Source organism: Mustela nivalis (genome assembly GCF_964662115.1).
Source record: "Mustela nivalis genome assembly, chromosome: 7".
Classification (NCBI taxonomy): domain Eukaryota; kingdom Metazoa; phylum Chordata; class Mammalia; order Carnivora; family Mustelidae; genus Mustela; species Mustela nivalis.
In genome coordinates, this window is record NC_139026.1 from 87,666,302 (window position 1) to 87,691,272 (window position 24,971).

General features: G+C 43.7%; 1 protein-coding gene across 4 annotated transcripts; it reads left to right on the top strand.

The window, feature by feature from the left end:
- Window positions 1–20,110, top strand: TMBIM6 (transmembrane BAX inhibitor motif containing 6). 4 transcript variants are annotated; one of them, XM_082741240.1, is made up of 10 exons: window positions 1–150; window positions 9,847–9,934; window positions 10,516–10,624; window positions 13,771–13,891; window positions 15,073–15,121; window positions 15,230–15,327; window positions 15,536–15,615; window positions 15,915–16,015; window positions 16,627–16,702; window positions 18,119–20,110. In XM_082741240.1, the coding sequence occupies exons 2-10, from the start codon at window positions 9,879–9,881 to the stop codon at window positions 18,140–18,142; spliced, it is 714 nt and encodes a 237-aa protein (XP_082597366.1). In that variant the 5' UTR covers window positions 1–150; window positions 9,847–9,878; the 3' UTR covers window positions 18,143–20,110. The 4 variants fall into 4 exon arrangements, with proteins under 4 accessions (XP_082597366.1, XP_082597365.1, XP_082597364.1 ...); XM_082741239.1 differs by having other exon boundaries at window positions 4–142; XM_082741241.1 differs by lacking the exon at window positions 1–150 and adding an exon at window positions 360–868.
- The last annotated feature ends 4,861 nt before the right edge of the window (window positions 20,111–24,971 follow it).

Here is a 24,971-nt window from a genome sequence, read left to right on the forward strand (position 1 = left end):
AATGAGGACTGGCCTTAAGCCGAACGCAGGGGCGGAGCTTCCCTCGAGGGGCAGACGCTTGGGTAAAGAGTCTAGAGCGGACTCTGGGAGAGTCAGAAGCACATCCGGTGTGAGGAGAGCTGTGTAGGCTCTTAGGAGGCTGGTAAGAACGTACGTCTGAAGCTGGGACTGCTTAAGGCGGAGAAATGGACAGGGGGTTGGCGATTATTGTCTGAGCAAGAGTGGGAATAGTGTCAGTTTTCGGACAGACTGCACCTTCGGCGAATGGGGCCTTGCTCCGCGACTGGACTGCGCAGGGAGGGGAGAAGCTCGGGAACTAGTACTGCGCATGCGCAACCCTACCGTACCGGAGCGGGGGAGGGGTTGGGGCGCGTCCGCTGGGTTTTGGGGGACGTCGAGGCTCCCGCTGTGAACGCGAGTGCTAGCCAAGGGTCCTTGTTAGTCCGTCTTCCTTCCTCCTACTCTGCGTTCTTTTTCTTCCCCTCCCCCCTTCCACCCTCCAGGAGTAGGCGCTGAAGCCCTTTGGCCCAGCCTCGACTACTTGAATTCAGGCCACATCCCCCACCCCTTCCTTCCGAGGCTAATGAAAGCGAAACCTCCCGCGTTTGTGGTCACCCCTGCTTCACCCGACTGGTTGTTTCTCTGCTGTGGGCCCTCTGGCTGGGCCCCTTGGGGGTGAGCCGCGAGGGCCGGGACAAAGGGCCTGGTCAGGCAGGTTGCCCTGTCACGGCCAGGCGGGTGATGTCACACTCCTCTGTGACACGCGAAGCTCCTTAGTTCCTTGGAAGCCGAAAGCAGAGGCAGGAGGTGAGAAGATCCTTCCTGGTTTTCCAGCCCCGTTCCGGTCTGATTGATTACCTTTGGACAGGTGAGGTGGCCTTGGCTTCGCTTGGTCCCGAGCCTTGTGGGCGTCTTTCTCAGAGTGAGCACAGGAAGGGCGTCGTTGGACGTTTTTTTCTTGGACCTACTTGTTGGAGTTATGGTAGGCTTTGGTATTTTTGTGTATTTATCAAGTGTGGAATTGTTACTCAGTGCCAGCCCATTGCCTACCCCCTCAGCCTTTCACTGACCGAAGAACAGTAACAAAAACCTCTTTGAACTTGAGACTGTTCTAGCAATAGTTAACTTGTGAATGTGTAACTCAGTACAAGAATGACTGTGCCTGAAATACAAAGATTATAAGGCTGAAAGTTAATGGTGAATAGACTTTTCTAGTTATTTATTGATATGTAGGTTTAGTTTATCTTCTGGTTGAATGTGTAGTTTAAGAATTCAGTTCAAGCAAGATTATTTCCGTTGCATAACCGAGTTCTTGTGGCTTCTGCAGATAACACTTACTTCTGTAATTATTACTAGGTTTACTCTCTTTGGTGGTTTATTTCTCTTGTCCAGTATTTCTTGTTTTGTCTTCAAGAATATGTTTATAATTTAGATTTTCTACCATTTTCTTCCAGTGGGGATACAGTGGTGAAATCCTTGAGAAACACTCTCTGTAATTTGTATTCAGTTTCCTTCTTCCATTATTCATCTTATGGAAACATGGCTGAGTGAACCCTCTTTTCTTCCTCTCTCCCTTCCCTACTATTTTTTTTTAAGATATTTATTTATTTATTTGCCAGAGAGAGAGAGACAGTGAGAGAGGGAGCACAAGTGGGGGTGGGGGGCAGAGGAAGAAGCAGGCTTCTCTCTGAGCAGGGAGCCCAGTGTGGGGTTTGATCCCAGGACACTGTGATCATGACCTGAGCCGAAGGCAGACGCTTAACGACTAAGCCACCCAGGAACCCCTCTCCTTTTCGTGCTATTGATGTGACTGAAGTCTTACTCTTCTAAGAATAAGAAAGGTGAAATTAGTCTAGATATTAGTCAGCATTTCTGTTTTTTTCCTGGTTATGCATATAGTTCAAGCTTATCATAGAAGTGCTGAAAAATACAGAGAAGTGTAATAAGAATCAGCATGTGTTAATATTTTTAAAATTTCTCTTGGCCTGTGGCTGGAACTGCCTTCATGAAAACTTGCTTTTCTACTATAGGGCATAATAGTAGGGAGAGCACCAGGCGTTAGAGGTCATAAGGCCCCTAATGTGGTTCTGGCTCTACTGTTTAACTTTGTGGTGTTGGTAAGTCTATACTAATGTCTTTTTAGCACTTCACAGTGATTTCACACAGCTTTTCTTTTTCTTCCTCTTTTTTTTTTTTTTTAACTGAGGTATAGTTGACACAGTGTTCCATTACTTCAGGTGAAGGACATAGTGATTCAACAAGTCTGTACATTATGCTGTGCTCACCGCAGGGGTAGCTACGGTCCCACCATATGGTGCTGTTACAGTATCGTTGACTGCTTTCCTCTATGCTGTACTTTTTATCTGTCCCACAGATTTTTTTTTTTTTTTTTTTACTGGCATTCAGTAAGTTTGGTAGAGCTGGTGTTATTTAATCATCCTTATCATGCAGATAAGAAAGCCCAGATGACCTTAGGTGAAATGATTTTCCCAGAGTTCCGTTGTAGAAAATGGTAGGATTTGTGACTCCAAAGCCAGTGCTCCTGCCACTATTAACACTGCCTTTTGGAACTTTCTTTTTAAAGTGAGACTAATCATTTTTGCCCTTTCTTTATGGATTGGTGTGATGATCAAAGGAGATGGAGTATATAAAAGCACTTTAAAAGTTGTAAAGTTTTATAGAAATGTATTATAGAAAGTACTGCTGCTGACCTGAAGTTTCACTTTATTTCATAAACTACCCAAGGGTATTAGTCTCCTTTGGGAAAATACTGAGTATTCTCTTGATGTTCTGTCTGCTAAATTTTCCTTTGCCCCTTTGACTTGACTGTAGAAGATGTTAGTAGTGTCTTCCACTTCACCCTGTTTTGTTCCCCCAGAGTTCTTTTTTTAAGATATATTTATTATTTGAGAGAGTGAGCACGGGCAGAGGGAGAGGGAGAAGCAGACTCCCTGCAGTGCAGGGAGCCAGATGTGGGACTCAGTCCCACTACCTTGAGATCACGACCTTAGCCGAAGGCAGACATTTAACTAACTCAGCCACCCAGGTGCTCCCCGCCCTCCCAGAGTTTAAGTTTCATGAAGTAGCTTTAGTATTAAACACATTTTTGATTTCCAAAGACAGTGTTCAAACCACGGAGAGAAAGACTAGAGATTGGCTTTTAGGGCCACTCAAGTTACTCCTTAAGATCAGTTCCCCTTTGAGCCAGCTGGGAAGTGTTGATTTGAGGTTGCAACACTCCTGATTAGGTAATGGGGTCTGCATTTGCTTTGGTGACTCCTGGTTGTGCTTAAATATGGGGGGATAGAAGCTGAATCAGATGCAAGCTCTGCTCTCAAGGTTCTGCACAATGAACTGGATTCCAGAACACTTAAAAAGATCTTCAGGAATGAGAATTGAATGGGTGTGTTCTTTATCTTCATCTATGCTTGCTCTCACTTGGGCTAAATATGTTGTTATTCGGGAGGGATTACTGGCTTACACTGGAAAATGAGTATATTTAGGACACTGGGGCCTCTCTATGATTCAGTCTGTCAAACACTTGTTATAGAGAGATTCAGTAGTGTCAAAACCCAATATAAAAAAATAATTTATTGGGTCCCCTGGGTGGCTCAGTTGTTAAGCATCTGCCTTCAGTTCAGGTCATGATCCCAGGGTCCTTGGAATCCAGTGCCACATTGGGGCTCCTGCTCAGTGGGAAGCTTGCTTCTCTCCCACTTCCACTCACCCTGCTTGTATTCCCTCTCTTGCTATGTCCCTCTCTGTCAAATAAATAAATAAAATCTTTAAAAACCAATAATGTATTGAAGGCTGTAGGCATTCCATCTCGAGTTACTGGCTTGGTTCTGCAGCAGCACCGTGGAGAGATGGGATCCAGTGTTAGCTAGCTAACCTAGCTAGCCCAGGAGTTTGGGCCCAAATTAAGGGAGGGGCTGGGACATCTAGGGTTCATATCTAGGACCACCAGAGCGCAGGCCTGTCAAAACAGTTCTTTGGACTTCCTGAAACCAAACTGACCTACCTTTAGGGATGACAAGGAAAGCATCAAGCTAATCACCATTTACTTCATCAAATTCTCTTTCACAACGGATTCTCACTTAGTGGTTATTAGGGTGTCTCGAAACACCTTGTGGCCCTGTGGGACAGGAGGTGCGGTATAAATGTGCCCAAGGAGAGACATGGCATTTAAACAAAAGTAACTTCAGCTAGTAAAAAGATTTATCAAAGTCCTTTAAATTTTATTTCATAAGTTTCTTAGACTCTTCCCTCTCCCCCAATTTAATTTTATTTATTTGGGTAAATATTAAGCCTTCAGGATATAGTTAGCTGTGAGTTAGTGGTCGAATAATATTTTAAAAAATTAATATATAGGGGGGCGCCTGGGTGGCTCAGTGGGTTAAGCCGCTGCCTTCGGCTCAGGTCATGATCTCAGGGTCCTGGGATCGAGTCCCGCATCGGGCTCTCTGCTCAGCAGGGAGCCTGCTTCCCTTCCTCTCTCTCTGCCTGCCTCTCTGTCTACTTGTGATTTCTCTCTGTCAAATAAATAATAAATAAAAATAAATAAATAAAATCTAAGAAGGAGTCGCTGAAAAGTGAGCAGGGAGTAAGGTCAGAGTGAGGCACTTCTTTGTTAACTCTTAGAAAAAAAAAAAAAAAAAAAAGAAAAAAAAAAATTAATATATAGGGTATATGAAAATTAGACCTACAATAAGTGTTTTATAAAACTAGGGGAAAATAATGCACTGAAGACACAAGAGTAATGAGTATTTACACTGGTAACAACAATAGTTTACTTGTGGAGCCAGTCTTATGTATGAAGCACTATTTTTTTTTTTTTTTTAAAGAGAGGAAGCACGTATGCATGAAATAGTAGGTGGGGGGGAAGAAGGGCATAGGCAGAGGGAGAGGTAGGGGCAGAGAGAATCTTAAGAATTCCATGCCTGGCACAGAGCCTGATGCAGGGCTTGATCCCACAACCCTGAGATCAGGACCTGAGCCTAAGTCAAGAGTCAGATGCTTAACTAGCTGAGCCACCCAGGCACCCCTGTATGAAGCACTGTTCTAAGCACTTTATTTGTATTATCAGTCTCAAGCCTATGAAGTAGAGATTATTATATTTTACTCTCTGCAAATGAAGAAACTAAAGCACAGTGAGGTTCAAGTGCCAGAAACTTGATGTGGGTCACACAGCTAAGGAAATACCAGTTAGGATTCAAGAGCTTGCAGCAAGCCAAGCTCTCTTACCTACTATTCTAGATACTTGGTTATACAGAGTCTGAAAGCTTTTCAGTAGGAAGAACTTCCAAAAAAAAAAAAAAAAAACAATTCTGCTGCCTCTCCCGCACCCAAGCTTTTTAATAACCATATAGGGGTTTTCTTCTCTTAAGTATCAGTTGGTTCCTTCTGGATATGTGGGAAGAGGACTCCAAATGGTCGAATTATGACAGGAATGAGGAACCATATAATTCACAAACTAAATGTTTAGTTAAATGTGTGAATAATGTTTCTTTGACTTGCTGTATTTCTTTCTTTCTTTCTTTCTTTTTAAGATTTCATTTATTTATTTGGCAGAGAGGCTGGCAGAGAGAGAGGAAGGGAAGCAGGCTCCCCGCTGAGCAGAGAGCCTGATACAGGGTTGGATCCCAGGACCCTGGGATGGTGCTGTATTTATAAAAAAAAAATACTTTTTTTTTTTAACATAGGCTCCACACCTAATATTGGGCTTGAACTCATGACCCTGAGATCAAGAGTTGGAGGGTGTACGAATTGAACTACCCAGGTGCCCCTGACTTTCTGCTTTTGTTTTTAAATTGTATACATTAAGGCAGCCTGCTGCCCAATAATCAGCAGGCTTTTATCTTTCAAAGCTAAGGGTTTTTTAAAAAATTGTGATTGTTTTGGGGCATCTGGGTGGCTCAGTTGATTAAGCGGCTGCCTCCAGCTCAGGTTATGATCCCAGGGTCCTGGGATCCAGCCCTACCTATATCAGGCTCCCTGCTCACCCGAGAGCCTGCTTCTCCCTTTCCCTCTGCTTGCTGCTCTGCCTACTTATGCTCTCTATCTCTCTGTCAAATAAATAAATCAAGTCTTTAAAAAAATTGTGGGTGCCTGGGTGGCTCAGTTGAGCAGTTGAGGCTAAGATAGAAGCTTGGTTAGCTTAATCCCTCTGGCAAAACTTTAAGAACCCTTTTGACTCTTTACTCATCTGTACAGTAGTTCCTCTCTGTTTGGAACATAGAGTGAACTATCCCATTTCCTTGATTCTAAGACCTAACTTTTTCCTTCTCATGTCTTTTTTTTTTTTTTTACGATTTTATTTATTTGACAGAGAGAGATCAGAAGTAGGCAGAGCGGCAGAGAGAGAGAGAGGAGGAAGCAGATGTGGGAGAGCCCGAGGTGGGACTCGATCCCAGGACCCTGAGCTGAAGGCAGAGGCCCAGCCCACTGAGCCACCCAGGCGCCCACCTTCCCATGTTTTAACAGTTCTGAAATAACTTGTGTCCTGTACATATTATGTCATTTAATAAATGTATACTTTATTGTGTTTTTCCCCTACAAAGCTATCATTAAAATTGTTATATGCCTTGGGGCTTCTGGGGGGCTCATTCGGTTAAGCATCTGACTCTTGATTTTGGCTCAGGTCATAATGTTCAGTGTCATGGGATTGATCCCTGCATCAGTCTCTACACTGAGCTTGGAGCCTGCTTAGAATCTTCTCTCCCTCTCTGCCCCCCCCCCCACCCCAATACTTGTGTGTTTACATGCACACACACTCAAAAAAAACTGCTGTGTGCCTTTGTATCTAGAAAATTTGATTCTTACATATTGCACTTAAATTTTAGAATAAGTACTGGTGTTAGAAAACTGGTTTTATTTGGTTTATTTTTTATTTATTTTATACCACAAGGCAATATTAAATCATGGAGAAATTGCTTTTTGATACTCTCTCATGTCCTCACTACCTTTTGATAGTTTTGGTTTTTCCATCAGCAGTTTTTTTTTTTTTTTTTAAAGATTTTATTTATTTATTTGACAGAGATCACAAGTAGGCAAAGAGGCAGGCAGAGAGAGAGGAGGAAGCAGGCTCCTTGCTCAGCAGAGAGCCCTACCTGGGGTTTGATCCCAGGACCCTGAGATCACGACTCGAGCTGAAGGCAGAGGCTTTAACCCACTGAGCCACCCAGGCGCCCCTCCATCAGCAGTTTTAAGAGGCAGTACCCCCTGGGAAATGCCAGAGAGCAAACTGGGAAAGAGGACTTTCTGACATTATCCCCTCCCATTGTTTCCACACAGTGGGGTCTGGTTACAGCCTGTTGCCCCTTTCTGACTAATAGTCCCCTGGGTATTTGAGGATTTACACTGCTAAACCCATTCATAATCCCCCTCCCCAATCCTTTTTTTTTTTTTTTTTTTTAAACTCTTGAAATTGGAAGCAAGAGGTGCTTCAGTGTTGTTGTTGCAAATACTGAGAAACTTGGCTCTGAAGGTTGCTTCAGAATTGTTGCAAGTTCTGTCTAGGGATATCATTAAGGGTGTTAATGGAAGCCTTGAACAAAGACACTTCCCAGGTGCTGGATTCTGCCATCCTGTAAGTGTGCTCTCTAGAGGATGTGAGTTCATCATGGTTATGAAAGACCTTGGTTGGTTCTGCAACAGACTGCAATAATTGCACCATCTAGATCAGGAGGGCCGGGAGCCCTGTGACTTAGAGGGGTGAGCAGCTTACATTCTGCAGCTTCTCACTGTATATCCATCCTTAAGAACAGAACTAACAAAAAAAATTGAGGTGAGTAGGATATTAGTGGGAAAGGAAAAAGGAAATCAAGAGAGAGCAAGCTAGCCATTGTAATGGTTGCATTTGTGAGAGAGCGAGCCTCAGGAAACAAATGGTAATGATGTGTGTGAACCAAAAGATTGGCATCTTTCCACTGGCGCAGGATTTCTCAGGAGTCATTTTGGGATTGTAATTTTTATTGCCCAGATTAGTTTTGCTGAGTATTGGGCTAAGTGCTCATTAGGATAGGCGTGACTAGTTGGCTGGTCTTTCAAACTACTTAGCTTTGTGTTTTGATACCACCCCGTTCCCGTTTTTTGGTCAATTTGAAATGAATAGGCATTATGGGTCTAGTAAGAATCTAGGTGATTGCAGAAGATTGATATTTAGGAAAGATGAAAATTCTTGATTAGGTTTTTGGGTTTTGTTTTGTTTTGTTTTGTTTTTAAATTTATTTATTTATTTGACAGACAGAGATCACAAGTAGGCAGAGAGGCAGTCAGAGAGAGGAGGAAGCAGGCTCCCTGCTGAGCAGAGAGCCCAATGCGGGGCTAGATCCCAGGACCCTGGGATCATGACGTGAGCCAAAGGCAGAGGCTTTAACCCACTGAGCCACCCAGGCGCCCCGGGTTTTTTTTTTAATCTATAGATTGAGTATAGGTTTTTTTGTTTGTTTTTGTTTTTTTAGGATTGCATGTGCAGTAGAGGAGGGAACAAAATTTAAGATCTCAACTTGATGGTATTGATGGCATGTAACCTGGGTATAGTTCAGTTAAAAACGTCCTTTCTGTGACATATTGGGACAGTTGGCAAGATCTGAATAGGGTGTATATATCAGATAATAGTATTGTGTCAGTGTTAATTGCCTGGATTTGATTATGGTTTTCAGGTGTACACACAAATACTTAGGGGTACCTGTAAGGTTGGGAGAAAAATATTTTAGTCTCTATATACTGTTACATAGAGAGGGGATAAAGCACCTATGGTGAACTATTAACGGAACATTTGGGTAAAGAGTTTCTAGGAATTCTTTGTACTATTCCAACTCTTCTGTGGTAAAGTTTATAAAATTATCTAAAAAAAATTCATTTCTGCACAAATTACTTTTTCACAGAGGAACTTTTCTTTTTTTTTAAATTGTAAATCCCTTTCAGTTCAGTTTTAACATGCATTGGATGGAAAGTTTCTACATGCATATATTTAAAATTCAAGACCTGGCGCGCTTGGGTGGTTCAGTCACTTAAGCGGTTAAGTGCCTGCCTTTGTCATGATCCCAGGGTTCTGGGATCCCCACGTTGGTGGAGGTGGGGTGGGGGGGGTGGTCCTTGCTCGGCAGGGGGCATATTTTCCCTCTCTCTCTGTGCTGCTCTCCCTGCTCATTCTCTCTGTCTCTCCGTCAAATAAATAAAATCTGTTAAAAAATTTTTTTTTAAAAATTAAACTCAGGACCTAGTACCAGGCCCAGCTCCTTCTTTCCTCCCTCCCCCCTCTATCCCCTTTTAAGGTTCTTTGTCTTTGCTGAGAGAATTCCGTAGCATCTCGATACAGTGAAATAAAATTGCTTTATGTTGTAGGGGTGCTTAATTAAGTTCCAGTCTTAATTTTGGCTCAGGTCTTGATCTCAGGGTGGAGGCTGCAGATTCTCTTTCTCCCTCTTCCTTACCCTCTCCCTTCCATCAAAAAATAGAATAAAAATAAATATCACCTTATGTTCCAGTCACTGGGTTCCTTTAACTAACTCCTAACTGGTAATTTCTCAAAGGAAGAAACTATCTATTAAAGGGACAGTTACTTTCTGAAGGAATAGAAATCAAATGGTAGTAAGAAAATAGTTTGTGAAAAGAAGATGGCTTCATTTCTTCTGTGTCCTTTAAAATGGTGGAGTATAATTGCAAATGTATCCTAGAAGGAAATGCATAAAAATGAAAATGGCTGTGTCAGGACAGTGGGATTTTAGATAACTTTAATTTTCCAAACTTGGATGTTGCTGTTTTTCATGAGAAAGTTGTTTATGTTATTTTGTATGTCCTTGTATCTGTAAAATAACCTTCTTTTTATCCTTAATTCTACAGAGCGGAGGCTGTGTCCCACAGACTCTGGCATCATGAACATATTTGATCGGAAGATCAACTTTGATGCACTCTTAAAATTTTCCCACATGTAAGTGTTATGATCTTGACTTCAGTTTATTATATTTCCTTTCATATCTTGTTCCTTTTCCTAGTTTATTAGCTTTTATATGTATTAACTACCATATTAACTTTGTTAGAATCCAGAGGATCTAATAAAAGCACCTAGATTTTTTTTTTTTTAAAGATTTTATTTATTTGACAGAGAGAGTTCACAAGTAGGCAGAGAGAGAGGAGGAAGCAGGCTCCCTGCTGAGCCAAGAGCCCGATGCAGGGCTCGATCCCAGGACCCTGGGATCATGACCCAAGCCGAAGGCAGCGGCTTAACCCACTGAGCCACCCAGGCGCCCCAAAAAGCACCTAGATTCTAAAGGCTGCCTGTAGTCACTGAGAAACCATTTAGATATTCTAGTTTGGGTACTGATTATTCATAATTTGGGACCTTTGGCTCCTACCCTGCATTTAAGATTCTCAATTCATCTATTTTCAAGGCATTCTTTTTTTTAGATTATAACTTATACATACTCCCTGGGAAGAAGAGAGGGAAATGATTATTAGCTTAGAAATAAAATTGGTCCCAGAATAATGGCTGTTACTAACATTCTTTCCCAGAACCCCATCGACACAGCAGCACCTGAAGAAGGTCTATGCCAGTTTTGCCCTCTGTATGTTCGTGGCGGCCGCGGGGGCCTATGTCCACGTGGTCACTCACTTCCTTCAGGTAAGAGCACTTTCTCTCGTAGTGTTGCTGTGGCATAAATTTAGTAAATTTAGTAAATGTAGATGGCAAATGTATGTGGCATAAATTTAGTAAATGTAGAAACTAGCGCAGCAGGGTGGTGCAAGCCTGTACCTCTTCGTAATCCTTTTCTGTAGTTTGTGATCTGAACTCAGACAGAGCCAGCTGGTAACTATGGACATGCGGAGCCATTTAAATTTTCTGGTAGATATGCCCTCTCTAGGTGCTGAAAACAATGTCTTAACCTGGACACGGAATGGTGTGCAGGCAATACGTAAGACCCCGGCCCTTTAAGTTGTGGCATGATGTGTGTGCTGGGGTTTGCGCAGTAGCCTTTTTATCTTTTCCTCCCTTCTCTATTTGCTTGTGATTATGGGGTTCTTAGATACAGACCACTGATTGTACGATTATCAGGAGAGGCAGGGTCGAGACCTTCAAGGATTTGACTTAATTTTATTTGCTGATGCACTTACATCTGCATAGTTGCATGAGAACCTTCAGTAACTCACCTTCCTGTGTTGAAAGAGACCTTCAGTTGGCCAGTAGGAATAAAAAGGACAGTTGATGAATAATCAAAAAGTTTGAAGTTCCCACTAATCACGACTTGGCCTTTGCAAATGTCCTTTTTTGTGTAAGTGCAGAGAGTGTGTCTGTGTTGGCATTTGCAATACTGAGAACTGTCCCTGTGCTCAGGCATCTCCTGGCAGGGGTTGTATGAAAAATTACTCTAGATACTTAGAGAATAAGACTTTGATCCCTGGAGTTTAGACTAAAACATACTCCAATTTCTAGGCAAGAGTGGCCATTTTGGTTTCCGGGTGTTCTTTGTTTTCGGGGGGGTTTTGTGTGTGTGTGTTTTGGTTTCATTTTGTTGTTTTGTTTTTAAGCAATGTAGTAAAATGCAGTTATCATTATTTATGGATTCTATGTTTATGAATTTACCTACTTGCTAAAATCTATTTGTAACCCTAAAGTCATACCTACGGTGCTTTTGCAGACATTCGCAGTCCTAAGCAGAACAGCAAAAACTTTGAGTTGCATACAGCCGTGTTCCAGCTGAGGTTGAACAAGGTGCCACACCGCCCTGCTTCAAACTCTTGTAGTATAAACAAGGATCTTTTTCATGGTCTATGTAGTGCTACATTTTTTGCATTTTTGTGATTTTGGTGGTGATATCTTTATTTAAAATGGACCCCAGGCATAGTGGCATAGTGCTAGAGTGCTGTCTAGTACACTGAGGAGCGCCTGGGTGGCTCAGGGGGTTAATTCAGCTCAGGTCATGATCTCAGGATCCTGGGATCAAGCTCCGCTCGGTGGGGAGCCTGCTTCCCTTCCTCTCTCTCTCTGCCTGCCTCTCTGCCTACTTGTGATCTCTGTCAAATAAATAAAATCTTTTTAAAAAAGAAAAAAGTACATTGAGACTGTGATGTGTCTTATGGAGAAAATATGTGTATTAGGTAAGCTTTGTTCAGGCTTGAGTTTATGGTGTGTTGGTCATGAGTTACAGGTTGGTGAACCAACAGTATATATCAAATAAAGTGTCCTTAAACATAAACACACATAAAATATGTATTTTTCAGTTGAAGAAAATGTAAGCAGAGGTATGTAAGAATTTAAATCTTTATTTTTCTCAGGAGCAGTTGTTCAGTATTATTAATTCATTATTCACAGTAACTTTATAGACCATAACTGTGAGAAATGAAGACCAGCTGTGCTTTTAAAGGAAGGAAGGAACTTCAGTATGTACATACCTCCTTCATTATTTTCTTCTCTTTCCAATTGACTATAGCTTTTCCCACTTCCTCCTTCTTCTTCTTTCTTTTTTTAAAGAATATTTTTACTGGGGCTCCTCGGTGACTCAGTCATTAAGCGTCTGCCTCCGGCTCAGGTCATGATCCCAGGATCCTGGGATCAAGCCCTGCATCGGGCTTCCTGCTTGGTGGGGAGCCTGCTTCTCCCTCTCCCTCTGCCATTCCCCCTGCTTGTGCTCTTTTGTCTTGCTTTCTGTCAAATAAACAAATAAAATCTTTAAAAAAAAAATTTTTTTTTCTCTTAGAAAACTAATGCACGTTCATTGTAGAACATTTAGAAAACAGACTAGTGATGAGAAGGAAATAAAAACACCCGGACATAACCTAACATTTTGATTCTTACTCTGCCTCAGTCCATTGAGGCTGCTTTAACAGAACACCTAGGCTGAGTAGCTTAAACAGCAAATGTTTATCACAGTTTGGGAGGCTGGATGTCCGAGGTTATGTCACCAGCAGATACGTTGTGTGGGGAGGTCCTGCTTCCCGTGTAAATGACTGTCTTCTCACTGCATCTTCACAGAAGGGGCAGGAGAGCTCTGGGATCTCTGTTGTAAGGACACTAACGAAGGTTGCACCCTCATGACCTAATCACCTTCCAAAGACCCTCCTCTCCACCCCCTACACACCTTGAAATATCAGCACATTGGGGGTTAAAATTTAACCATGAATTTGGGGGGAGCATAAGCATTCAGTCTCTAGCACCTCTCAGTCATTTTTCTCTGTATGGGTATATATATTTGTGTGTGTGTTTTAAAGTGATCAAAAAGGGATCGTTCCTACTTGTCCTACAGATTAGAAAGTGCTTCAAACACTTGTCACTTTGATTCATCTTTTTCTTGGACAAGATTTGTAGTTTGACTTGGGAAGTTGTGGCTGATGGACTACCTGGGTCAGAAGAGCCTCTAGGGGCGCCTGGGTGGCTCAGTGTGTTAAGCTGCCGCCTTCGGCTTAGGTCATGATTTCAGGGTCCTGGGATCCAGTCGTGCATTGGGCTCTCTGCTCAGCAGGGAGCCTGCTTCCCTCTCTTTCTCTGCCTGCCTCTCTGCCTACTTGTGATCTCTGTCAGATAGATAAATAAATAAATAAAATCTTAAAAAAAAAAAAAGAAGAAGAAAAAGAAGAGCCTCTAGTATCCACCACAGTCGTCGTAGCCCTGTCCTGCAGGACTTCTAGTTTCTCTTTAGCCCTCTCTGCCTTTCCACAACCTCCAGGTTAGAGGGAAATATTGGGAAGTTCAGATGAATATTTGATCCTAGTAAGGTCTGCAGAATAAATTTGGTATTTCCAGTACTTCATTATTAACTCTGGATTTGACAGGCTGGCCTGCTCTCTGCCTTGGGCTCTCTGGGGTTGATGATCTGGCTGATGACAACGCCTCATAGCCATGAAACCGAGCAAAAAAGACTGGGACTTCTTGCTGGATTTGCTTTCCTTACAGGTATGTTAGAAATTGGGCTAATTTGGGGTGGGAGGGGGTACTGTATCTAGCCTCTCTTTAGACTAGGGCCCCAGATTTGTATGTATTCTGATTCACCCCAACTGGCACACTGTGCTAATCAGTCTTGTATTTGAGTGTATTTTGCCTGGTATTGCTTTCTCACCTCATAGAGGTGCATCTTTTCCGCCCAGGGGATTTGCTCTTTAGGACTAGTGACTGAGACTTCTACCTTTGTATTCAAAAATAAGCATTTGTGTTCTTGAATGAATGAGGTTCAAGAGCTTAGGTAGCATAACTTGTTAATGGTCGAGGTGGGGCTAGACCTGAAACTCTAACTTATTTGGACTCACACTGCAACTCACTCCTGTGAGAATTTATTCTCAACTTTGCGGGCAGGTAATTAAAGCCATACATTGAAATCCATCCAGCAGAGCACTTTGCTGATTCTCAGGAAAAGAATTAAAAGCACGACCCTTCTAGAATTATCGTTAAGGAAAACAGGACTCAAGCTACAGAGTAAAAATACTTGCAGAGCAGCATTTGACTTAGTACATCTCATTTTGAGTGTGCCTCATCTACGTAGTGTTGAAATAGAAAGTAAGGGATTTGGAGATTAAGATTTTTTAAATATGGAAAGCTAGTTTTTAAGGGGTGGAATTAGCAGAAGGAGAGAGTAGCAAGAGTAGAGGAAATGCTGGGGCTGGAACAGGTTACCACTGCACCTTCCTCTTGGCAAGTGTCCACCTGCAAAACCACTCGGGCCTTTTCTACAAAAGGCTGGCCACAAGGCACTGGTTTGCTCTTGATCCTTCTGTTCTAATTCCTGATCTGGCCCACATTATGGTCTCACATCATTCCTCTTTGGAGTATGCAGCCTTACAGCTTTGCTCAAAAATGTTTGACTTGCCTGCTTTCTTTTTCCTAATGTTTATCCATCCTGGGCCATGCATGATTTTCAGCTCAGAGAACAGCTTTGTAGCTCTGTCTGTAAACAAATAATTCAGTCATGTGTATGTTCTCTGGAAAACAAGGCAGAGGAGTGGAGATTTAGTTACTTCAGTGTATATGTTTTGGTTTTTTAGTAGCGGGGGCATGCCTGTGCATTTGATGGTCAGCTTTTGGACGAGGGTCCTTTTCAGGAGTTGACAGTAATACTGTGTTCTGGGGCTTTTGTTTTCTAGGAGTTGGCCTGGGCCCTGCTCTGGAGCTGTGCATTGCCATCAACCCCAGGTAGGTGTTCTAGTAGCGTCTTATGTCTCTTTATCGTTGCAAATATACGTCCTCTATATAGTTTTGCAGACCTGTAGCCCTCAGTCTAATGGTGTTTTCCTCTCACAGCATTCTTCCCACCGCCTTCATGGGCACAGCAATGATCTTCACCTGCTTCACCCTGAGCGCCCTCTATGCCAGGCGCCGGAGCTACCTCTTTCTGGGAGGTAAGTGTGGATTGGAAATCAGAGTCTCTGCTTTAGTCAGAATTCGCGCTAAGACTCTTTCCCTACCTTCTACTTTCTTGGGATTGTTGGTTTGAAATTGAAAGCCTTAATTTGTCGGGGGAAGGTTGGTAAGTAAGGAAAGGCTTTAATAGGATTATCTTCCTTCACTTTTGTTTTTCTCAGCATGGCTTTTTGTCATCTCTTACAGGTGTCTTGATGTCAGCCATGAGCCTGATGCTCTTGTCTTCCCTGGGGAACCTTTTCTTTGGATCCATTTGGCTTTTCCAGGTAAGACTTGGCTATAACTTTCTAGCAGCCATTTGCCTGGCACATCATATACTTGCTCCACCCTAAAGCAAGGTGGCTAAGAATCTTTCAGAATGCTCACTTTGTTGGTAGTGCAGAGTTGTGCTTAGGGAAGCAATGTGGTCTTTACCATAGCCTTCTGTTCCCAAGAACGTTAATGCCAGTAGGGTTAGCATTTGTCATGCTTTCAAAAAACCAAGAGCCAAAAAGAGGCACAGCTGGGTTTTTCCCCTCTGTGGTGTCTTCCACATGGTAACCTCATCTCATTCTCCTCTTATTAGGCAAACCTGTATGTGGGGCTGGTGGTCATGTGTGGCTTTGTCCTTTTTGATACTCAACTCATTATTGAAAAGGCTGAAAATGGAGATAAGGATTATATCTGGTGAGTGAAAAACTGGTCTTTACCGCCTCCCTTTATGTGGCTTTCGGGATGGGTAAGAGTGGACTGGGTGGTGCTGGCTGGACTTCATGGCCAGCCTTTGGGAGCATATATGGTAGGATGCCCATGGTTTTGGATGGGAACCAAATAGCATAGTCTCCCTCAATTCCTGAAAGACATCAGCTCTTTTTAAAATTGAACTAAGACGCATTTAATTATCCTTACTTTTAATAGTGGTTATCTCTACGCATGAGAGAGGGAAAGGATAAAAATACTCTGTATTTTTATATTCTTTAAACCTTTAATAATGAAAGATACACATTCTTTTTCATATGTAACTTTTAAAAAATGTAATCTTCTCTGAGCCTTCTACCTAATTAATGGTAGTCCAGGGCCCCTGCAGAGTCTAAAAGCTCAGCTTTGCTTTTACCTGGGCTGATGGCTTTGTTGATTTCAAAAGAATCTCGGACCTCAGAGTTTTACTTAGTGGGTGTTGGAGTATTGGCAAAGCTCTCTCATAGGGTGGGAGAGGGGTTTTTATGCTCTGCTGCTCCGTGGGCTGTGGAAAAGGAAGGTGGGATGAGCCAGTTGGTAATCTGGTTCTTCTATTTCAGGCACTGTGTTGACCTCTTCTTAGATTTCATTACTCTCTTCAGAAAACTCATGATGATCCTGGCTATGAATGAGAAGGTTAGTCCACCTGCTCCTGAGGATGAGAGAATGGCACCTGAACTTAGCATCTGTGTAGACTGCAGGTTTGAAAACTGACATAGTGTGTAGGTCTAGGTTAACCGTAAGGCAGGCCACCAAGTAAGAGGTGAACCAGAAGTCTTTTTAGCCCATGATGAAAAAGAACAAGTAAAAGAAAAAAAATCTTTAAAAACAAACAAACAAACAAACAAAAAAACAAGGGCTGCCTGGCTGGGTCAGTTGGTGAACCATATGACTTTTAATCTTAGGGTTATAAATTCAAGCCCCACGTTGGGGGTAGATATTACTTTAAAAAAAAAAAAACAAAAAAAACCGAAAACAAAAAAAAAACCAGGGGTGCCTGAGTGGCTCAGTGGGTTAAGCCTCTGCCTTTGGCTCAGGTCATGATCTCAGGGTCCTGGGATCAAGCCCCACATCGGGCTCTCTGCTTATCAGGGAGCCTGCTTCCCCCCGCCCCGCCGCCTGCTTCTCTGCCTACTTGTGATCTCTGTCTGTCAAATAAAGTATTGGGGAAAAAAAAAAAACAACCCAAAACAAATCCTAAGATTAGTATCAAAAGGGAAAGGGGCTTAAGTGGCAGCAAGGAACAATCTAGTATATGAAGAATTTAAAGGCTGTGAAGATAGTTATGATTCAGGAAAAGATATTCTAGGGGACTTGTTTAATACTGGCTTTTATAAATATGTGTCAGAAGTAGATTGGTTTTATTCATTTGTTGGTCTTGTTTCCAGAGAATATTCTGTGTATGGTTAGTGAGTGTCACACATAGTCTACTCCAGCAGCAGGTCAACGAACGAAACCATGAGGGTTTTCACAGACCTTAGGGAACAGGAGACTGTGTGGTGGCGGTGGAAGCCAGTGAGGAGGTGGGATTGGTGGCTCTCGGTCTCACCTGTGCCATGACTAGACAGAGCACCAAGCAGGTTTCAGCCAAAGCAATCAACTTGGCGTCCACTAGAATGGGATGAAGAGTTCACTGGGCTGGATTATTTCTGGGTTTGGTTTGTGCCTGGGATTTACACTTCTTGGGCTAATGGAAAGTTGGTCTCGGCCTCTTGTGTAGTTGTTCTAGGGTGGACTGCCAGTCTAGAGCCTTCATGGGTTGGGATTGGAGCTGTGGTGGTTATGAGTAAACCAGGAGTGTTCTTGGGGTAGAAGTGGGAGCACCTGCTTAACTTTTATTCCCGTCAGGTCTGTCAACAGCTTGAGGGACCATCAGTGGAAGGTGGTTAAGATTCAGTTCCTACCACAGCGAGGGAGTATTTCTCCTTCCTTTTTATTGTCCTGTTCCCTTCCTTTCCCTAACCAAAGGCAGCCAGGTGTTGGCTCACTCGAGTGTTTTAGGTTGAATGTCAGGTGCCAAAAATTAATTGGGTAATTTTCCTCCATTTTTAGGACAAGAAGAAAGAGAAGAAGTGAAATGACCATGCAGCCTTTCCCATTTTGACCTCTCCCTCCACCCCTCATTTCCTCTTCGCACACATTGCAGGTGGTGTGTTCTGTGATAATGAAAAGCATCAGAAAAGCTTTTGTACTTTGTGGTTTTCTCTATTTTGAATTTTTTGATCAAAAAACTGATTAGCAAAATATAGTTTGGAGTTTGGCTTCATATTCCTGGGGTTCTTCCCCACTCCCTTGTCTGTCTAGTCCATCTTAGCTTCTCCCTCTGCTGGGGCAGCCGGTCGCCATGATGAGGAGTGGGACCCACAGCAGAGTAAACTCCAGGAGTCCGCTTTCTACCCAAGCTTCACCAGGTGCGCCTGAACTTTCAGTCGAGCTGCTTTGGCTCTTTCCTCAGCATCGTTTGGTTTGTGCACAGTTCCTGGTGGGACTGGGCTGTGTGTTCTCCGTCGGAGAGGAGCTTGGTGGTCCTCTTGTTCCTCAGGCTTGTTACATCTGAGCTGCTGTCAACCCCTGTGAAGAAAATGAAGAGCTTCTTCTGGCGGATGCTTTGCTTCCTCTGAGCTGCCCAAGCGGCGGCGGGTCTGACAAACATACCGTTCTGTCTTGCTGTCCCAAAAGGAATGTGGACTGTTGTGTTCCCTTTCCCTGTCCCTGGTCTCACCCTCAGGGAATCTGCAGGTTTTTCCATCCCCGGGGCTGGAGGATTTCAGCACAAAGGAAAGACTGATTCTTGTCAGGTATTTACGAAAAGGCTGGTTTTGTATGGCAAGACAGAGCATAAAATTCCTGAACGGTTCCTGTCTTTACTTTTTATCACCTTAGTTGTTGAGTGGCCTCTCCCACCTGGCCTTGATTGAAGATCCCAGGACAGGAAGGATAGGGAAGGGGAATGGTTGAGCCTGGGGGTAAGTTTAAACTAATCCTGCCTGACAAACCTAGTTGGCCTGTTTGGGGCAGTGAGGCAAGTAGGAGGAGATGCTGCTAGCTGAATGGTTCTTTGTTGAGAGCTGCAGAACTGCATTCAGAGCAGTCCGGCGCATTTCTGTCTTCTCCCGCCTGGACGCCAGTAGTGTCAGGCCAGAGATTCCGGGCAGTAGATAAAAGTTCATTTTACAGATGCACTTTAGTTTTTGGTCTCTGCAACCTGTTCCCAGAATCCATAGCCTTCCATCCAGGGACAGGTGACCAAACCTGCAAAACAAATGATTCCCTCCAGCTCGGTCATTGTGTGGGAGGCCAGTACTAATAGGGATCCCTGGAGCTTTCCCAGGGAGCTGCCACAGGCTGCTGGCACAGAAGGTTAAGCAGCCTGGAGAGCAGTTAATGTTTCTGGCTGTTCACAGGACTTCCGTGGAACGGGACTGAGCCATCAAAAGCTTGTTGCCAGTAGGATACCATTTTTGGTTCTCCCTGTTCACAAGCAGCACGCAGATTGAATGGCTGCTGGTTCGCGGTGCACCATGTCATCGTGCTGTCCTGTGAAGCAGTTTGTCCCCAGGGTGTGTGTATTTCTGGGGAGCCGTGCTGCCAGGAATGGCTGGCATCTGCAGAGGATGCTGCCCTCTGACCTAGCTGCTGCCTCCAGCCTCTGGCTTGATAACTTTTAATAAAGGGACTTTCCATTAAATGCCCAGTAGCACTCTCCATACATTTGTTGATTCTCTGCAAGGCCTGAGAATCTGAGTTGAATCTCTTGAAGCCAGACTCCACCTCTTGTGCTTTTTTGCTTGGGATAAAGGAGTTTTTCTTTAGAAACAGTGCCAAGAATGACAAGATCTAAAAAACGACTTTTAAAGAAAATGCCTAACAGGTTTTTAATACAGTAATCACTGTAATTATCACTTTCTTTTCTAGTTCCTTGGTTTTCAGCTCAGGCTGCATTCTCTAACTCATACTGTGAAGACAAAGGTGTTTTTGATTCAGAAATATATGAAATCTACATAGTCTTAATTTGTAAAAAATAAAGAAAATTCCTTAACCTTTCCTGGTGTGTGTGCGTATTAAATTCAAGGCCACAGCTGAACAGGGCTTGGGGACATTCTCACTTGCCTTATAAGTAGGGCCTGGGAGTGGAACAGGCTTGAGTTTCTGATCTACACTTAGCAGACTGGTGACTAGAAAGAAACGGACCACAGAAGGCCTCCCACTCCAGCTTGCCACAAATGTTAAGAATTTCCTCTGTGCAGTCACTATAGAGCCCAGGCTTTTTTGTGTCCCCAGTCTTCAGGCGCTTTGTGGTGGTGGCGTGTGCCATTGTTCCAGTGGATAGCCAGGCTCTGGAATTTGGGGTGTATAATGGGAAAGGCATGGTAATCTAGTGGCTCTGCACATCTTTTTGGTCACCTGCTCTGGCCAGGCTCTATTCTAGGTGATAGGAATCATCAGTGAAAAATACAGAAATCCTTGTCTTCACAGCTTATGAGATCATAAACCACTATTACAATCAGATTACTCTGTTATGGCTTGCTTGCCCTCTAGTTGCTGTGTTCCTTGCAGACGCAGAGCTTCCTCTTAGGGTTTGACTGTTACCCTGACTGGTTCAGGTTTCTCCCAGTTGACCTCTTAGATTCCACATACCTCCATCCCAGCTAATGTTAGCCACTCTCCCCAGCTGAGAAAGCGTACCTTACGCTCTCCTCTCAACTTTTTTCTCTTCCTGACTGAAAAAGTCCAGTCTCTCAGACTCTAAGCCGTTTTGTTTGGAGGAAGTTGCTTTCATCTACCAGGCACAAAGTAGTGCTTACAATAAATCAGGCATGGCAAGGCACTTTCTGTGTTGTTTAATACTCCTGATAGATTAAGAAGGTGGGATATTGCTCTGGAAAAGAGCATGGAGGTTCCTCAAAAAGTTGAAAAATAGAGGGGTACCTGGGTGGCTCAGTGGGTTAAGCCTCTGCCTTCGGCTCAGGTTATGATCTCAGGGTCCTGGGATCGAGCCCCGCATTGGGCTCTCTGCTCAGCCGGGAGCCTATTACCCCCCCACACACTTGTAATCTCTGTTTATCAAATAAATAAAATCTTAAAAAAAAAAAAAAGTTGAGGGCGCCTGGGCGGCTCAGTGGGTTAAAGCCTCTGCTTTTGGATCAGGTCCTGGGATCAAGCCCCACATCGGGCTCTCTGCTCCGCGGGGAGCCTGCTTCCTCCTCTCTCTGCCTGCGTCTCTGCCTACTTGTGATCTCTGTCTAATAAATAAATAAAAATCTTTAAAAAAAAAAAAGTTGAAAAATAGAGCCACCCTACGACCCAGCAATTGCACTACTGGGTATTTACGCTAAAGATACAAATGTAGTGATCCAAAGGGGCACGTGTACCTGAATGTTACAGCAGCAATGTCCATGATAGCCAAACTATGGAAAGAGTCTAGATGTCCAACAGATGACTGGATGAAGAAGATACGGTATATATACACAATGGAATACTATGCAGCCATCAAAAGAAATGAAATATTGCCATTTGGAATGACGTGGATGGAACTAGAGGGTATTGTGATTAGAGAAATGTCAATCAGAGAAAGACAATTATATGATCTCCTTGGTATGAGGAAGTTGAGAGGCAACGGGGGGGGCGGTTTGGAGGTTAGGAAAGGAATAAATGAAACAAGATGGGATCAGGAGAGAAACCATAAGAGACTCAATCTCACAAAACAAACAGGGTTGCCTGGTGGGGGGGTGGGTAGGGAGAGGGTGGTGAGGTTATGGACGTTGGGGAAGGTATGTGCTATGGTGAGTGCTGTGAAGTGTGTAAACCTGGCGATTCACAGACCTGTACCCCTGGGGCTAATAATACATTATGTGTTAATTTTTTTTTTTTTTTTTAAGGTGGGGTATTTACTACACATGATCAATAACTTCCCAAGTCATGCCAGCAGGTGGCGGCAAATCTGTGTCCAAAAATCCCTGGCACACTGTCCAAAGCTCCTGTTCACTGTTGCTCTGTGTAGGTGATACTACATCGTGTTAGTGCCTCCTGACTGGTGTCATCCTTTCCATCCTGACTATCATCCTGGCTGGGGATCCAGCTGCCTAAGCAGGTGATCAGATGGCATCCACTAGGCACCAGATGACGTACTCCACATTGGGGGTAAAGATGGATAAGGCATGACTGCTTTCTAGTCTTTAACAGCTGAGCCACGCAGGAGAGCTATGTGGAGATGTTTGGTGCTTATACGGGTCTAGGCTCAGTGGCCATGAGACGTGGGAGATACCCCTGCCTGGCAGTTCAGGGGAAAGTATTTTGGAGAGAGCGCCTGGGTGGCTGAGTCGATGAAGCATCTGTCTTCCACTCAGGTCATGATCCCAGCTTCCTGGGATCGAGTCCTGCATCAGGCTCCCTGCTTTGCGGGGAACCTACTTCTCCCTCTGCCTCTGCCTTTCTCTCTCCGTCTCTCCTGAGTAAATAAATAAAATACTAAAAGAAAAAAAAAGTGTTTAGGGGATGACACCTGAGAAGACCAAATCTCCGAAACTGTGTTAAAGTGAGATAGGCAATGAGGTGAAGGCAGATGCTGGAGCAACAAAACTTTAGGTTCTGCTGGGTTTTAAAGTTTAAGGAGACTGGGAGGAAGTGGGAAAGAGGGGGAAATGGGGAGACAGTAAAAGGGCTGGCTATTTTTTAAAAAATATTTTATTTGAGAGTACAAGCAGGGGGAGAGGCAGAGGGAGAAGCAGGCTCCTCTGGACCTGGAGACCATGACCTGAGGACCTGGAGATGAGGACCTGCGCCAAAGGCAGATAGTCACCCTTTCCAGCCACCCAGGCTCCCCAGGACCGGCTATCCTGTGCTTAGGAACAGACTTTGTCCTGGGGGCGATAGAGTCAGGGTGTTAGGACTTTGAGGAAGGGAGTGATGGGATTTGCAGTTTTACATCTCAGGTGACTGGAGGATGGACAGGGCGGGCTGCCACTGGAAGGTAAAGACACTCTGCCCAGACGGTGGCAGAGAGTGAACAAGTCAGAGGTGGCTGGTGAACTCAGGAATGGAGGGACTGACTTGAAGAGGCGCATCTTCAAGTCAGTCCCTCCTGGCTGACATGCGATCATCTGAGCATCAGTACAAATTACAAGTTAATAAAGGGAAAGCAAAATGCATATATCTTTTCTGTATTAACTGTATTAACTGTGCTTCAAGGTAATCAAAAAGTGAAAGTTTCTATCTGCAGCAATATTCTAGCTAATAGATGATGGAATTATTGGGTTAATTTATCACTATTCTGTAAACCTCTAATGAAATAATGAAGCCAGGCCATGACAGCAGCCACATCATATTAAGAGAGACAACTGGACGTCATGTGAATTACTTTTGAAGCTTTCTTGGGGAAAAAAAAAAAAAGGAGAGAAAGAAAGAAAGAAAAAAGAATCAGAATTGTACTAAGTTCTAGATCTAAGTCCTAGTTTACAGGAAATACATGAATCAAAGGACCATGTTAAATGACATCATGGGGATGTAAGCAGCAAAATCCAGTAAATGTAAAATTAAGGAAAAAGAACCTGACTTCTTTGAAAAAAAAAAAAAAAGGCAAAAGACAAAATGAAAAAAACAAGAAGGAATGAAACCTAGAGATTAAGACTTATGAGACAGATCAACAAAATGCAAGCGTGGATTCTGGTTCAAACAAACCCAACTATAAGAATGGGAGACAATTGGAGCAATTTGAACCTGTGGTTACCATTCTCTAGGACGACCCCCTAAAAGCCTAGCCTCCTGGTATTCCTACTCTCTCACAATGAAGCAGGCTGGCATGTGTGACCCAGGGAATGTTGCAGATGTGTGTGACTTACGAGGCTGGGTCATGAAAGGTCTTGCAGCTTCCTCCTCTTCCACCGTGGATCCTTGGTTTGCTTGCTCTGGGGGAAACCGGGCAAGGTTCTGAAGGCATTCAAGCCCTGGGAGAGCCCTCGTGCTGAGGACCAGAGCCCCTTGCTAACTGCCAGCACCCACTCCCCAGCCTGTGTCAATGAGCTGCATGGGAACACAGATCCTTCCGGGCACCTGGCATCTCAGCAGACACTGATCCAGAACCGGCTAGCTCATCTGCTCTCAGGTTTCCAACCAAAGAAACTGTGAGCAGCTAATAAAAATAAATGTTTATTATTGTTTTAAATCACTCAGTTACACAGCAGTGAATAGCTAATACAATTACTGATTAGCTAATGACTGAAATACCTAATGCATAATGTGAAGAATGTTACGTGATTTTTTTTTTTTTTTAATTAGAGAGCATGAGCAGGGAGAGCAGCAGGCAGAGGGTGAGGGAGAAGCAGATTCCCCATTGAGCAGGGAGCCTGACGCAGGACTCGATTCTGGGACCCTGGGATCACAACCTGAGCCAAAGGCAGACCCCCCAACCAATTGAGCCACCCAGATCCTCTGCTATTGTGCTTGTCATTTGAAAGTTGTTTTAGAGACGAATACTGAAATATTTATAGATGCATTAATATGCTGAGATCTGCTTCAAGATAATGCAGTTATGGGCGCCTGGGTGGCTCAGTCGTTAAGCGACCGCCTTCAGCTCAGGTCATGATCCCAGGGCGCTGGGATCCAGTCCCACATCAGTCTCCCTGCTCAGCAGGAAGCCTGCTTCTCCCTCTCCCACTCCCCCTGCTTGTGTTCCCTCTCTTGGTGTGTCTCTCTCTGTCAAATAAATAAAATCCTTAATGAACAAATAATGCTGTTAGGCGGCAGCAGGGAGTGTGCGGTTCAGATGGAGTGGTTGTAGAGATGGGCATAGTCATTGTACTAGGCTCTGTTTTTTCTATTGTTGAAATCTTCTCTAATAAATACAATAAAAAGTTTTTTTAAAGGTACTTACGATGGTCCAGACAAGAGAAAAGATGGAGGTACCAGA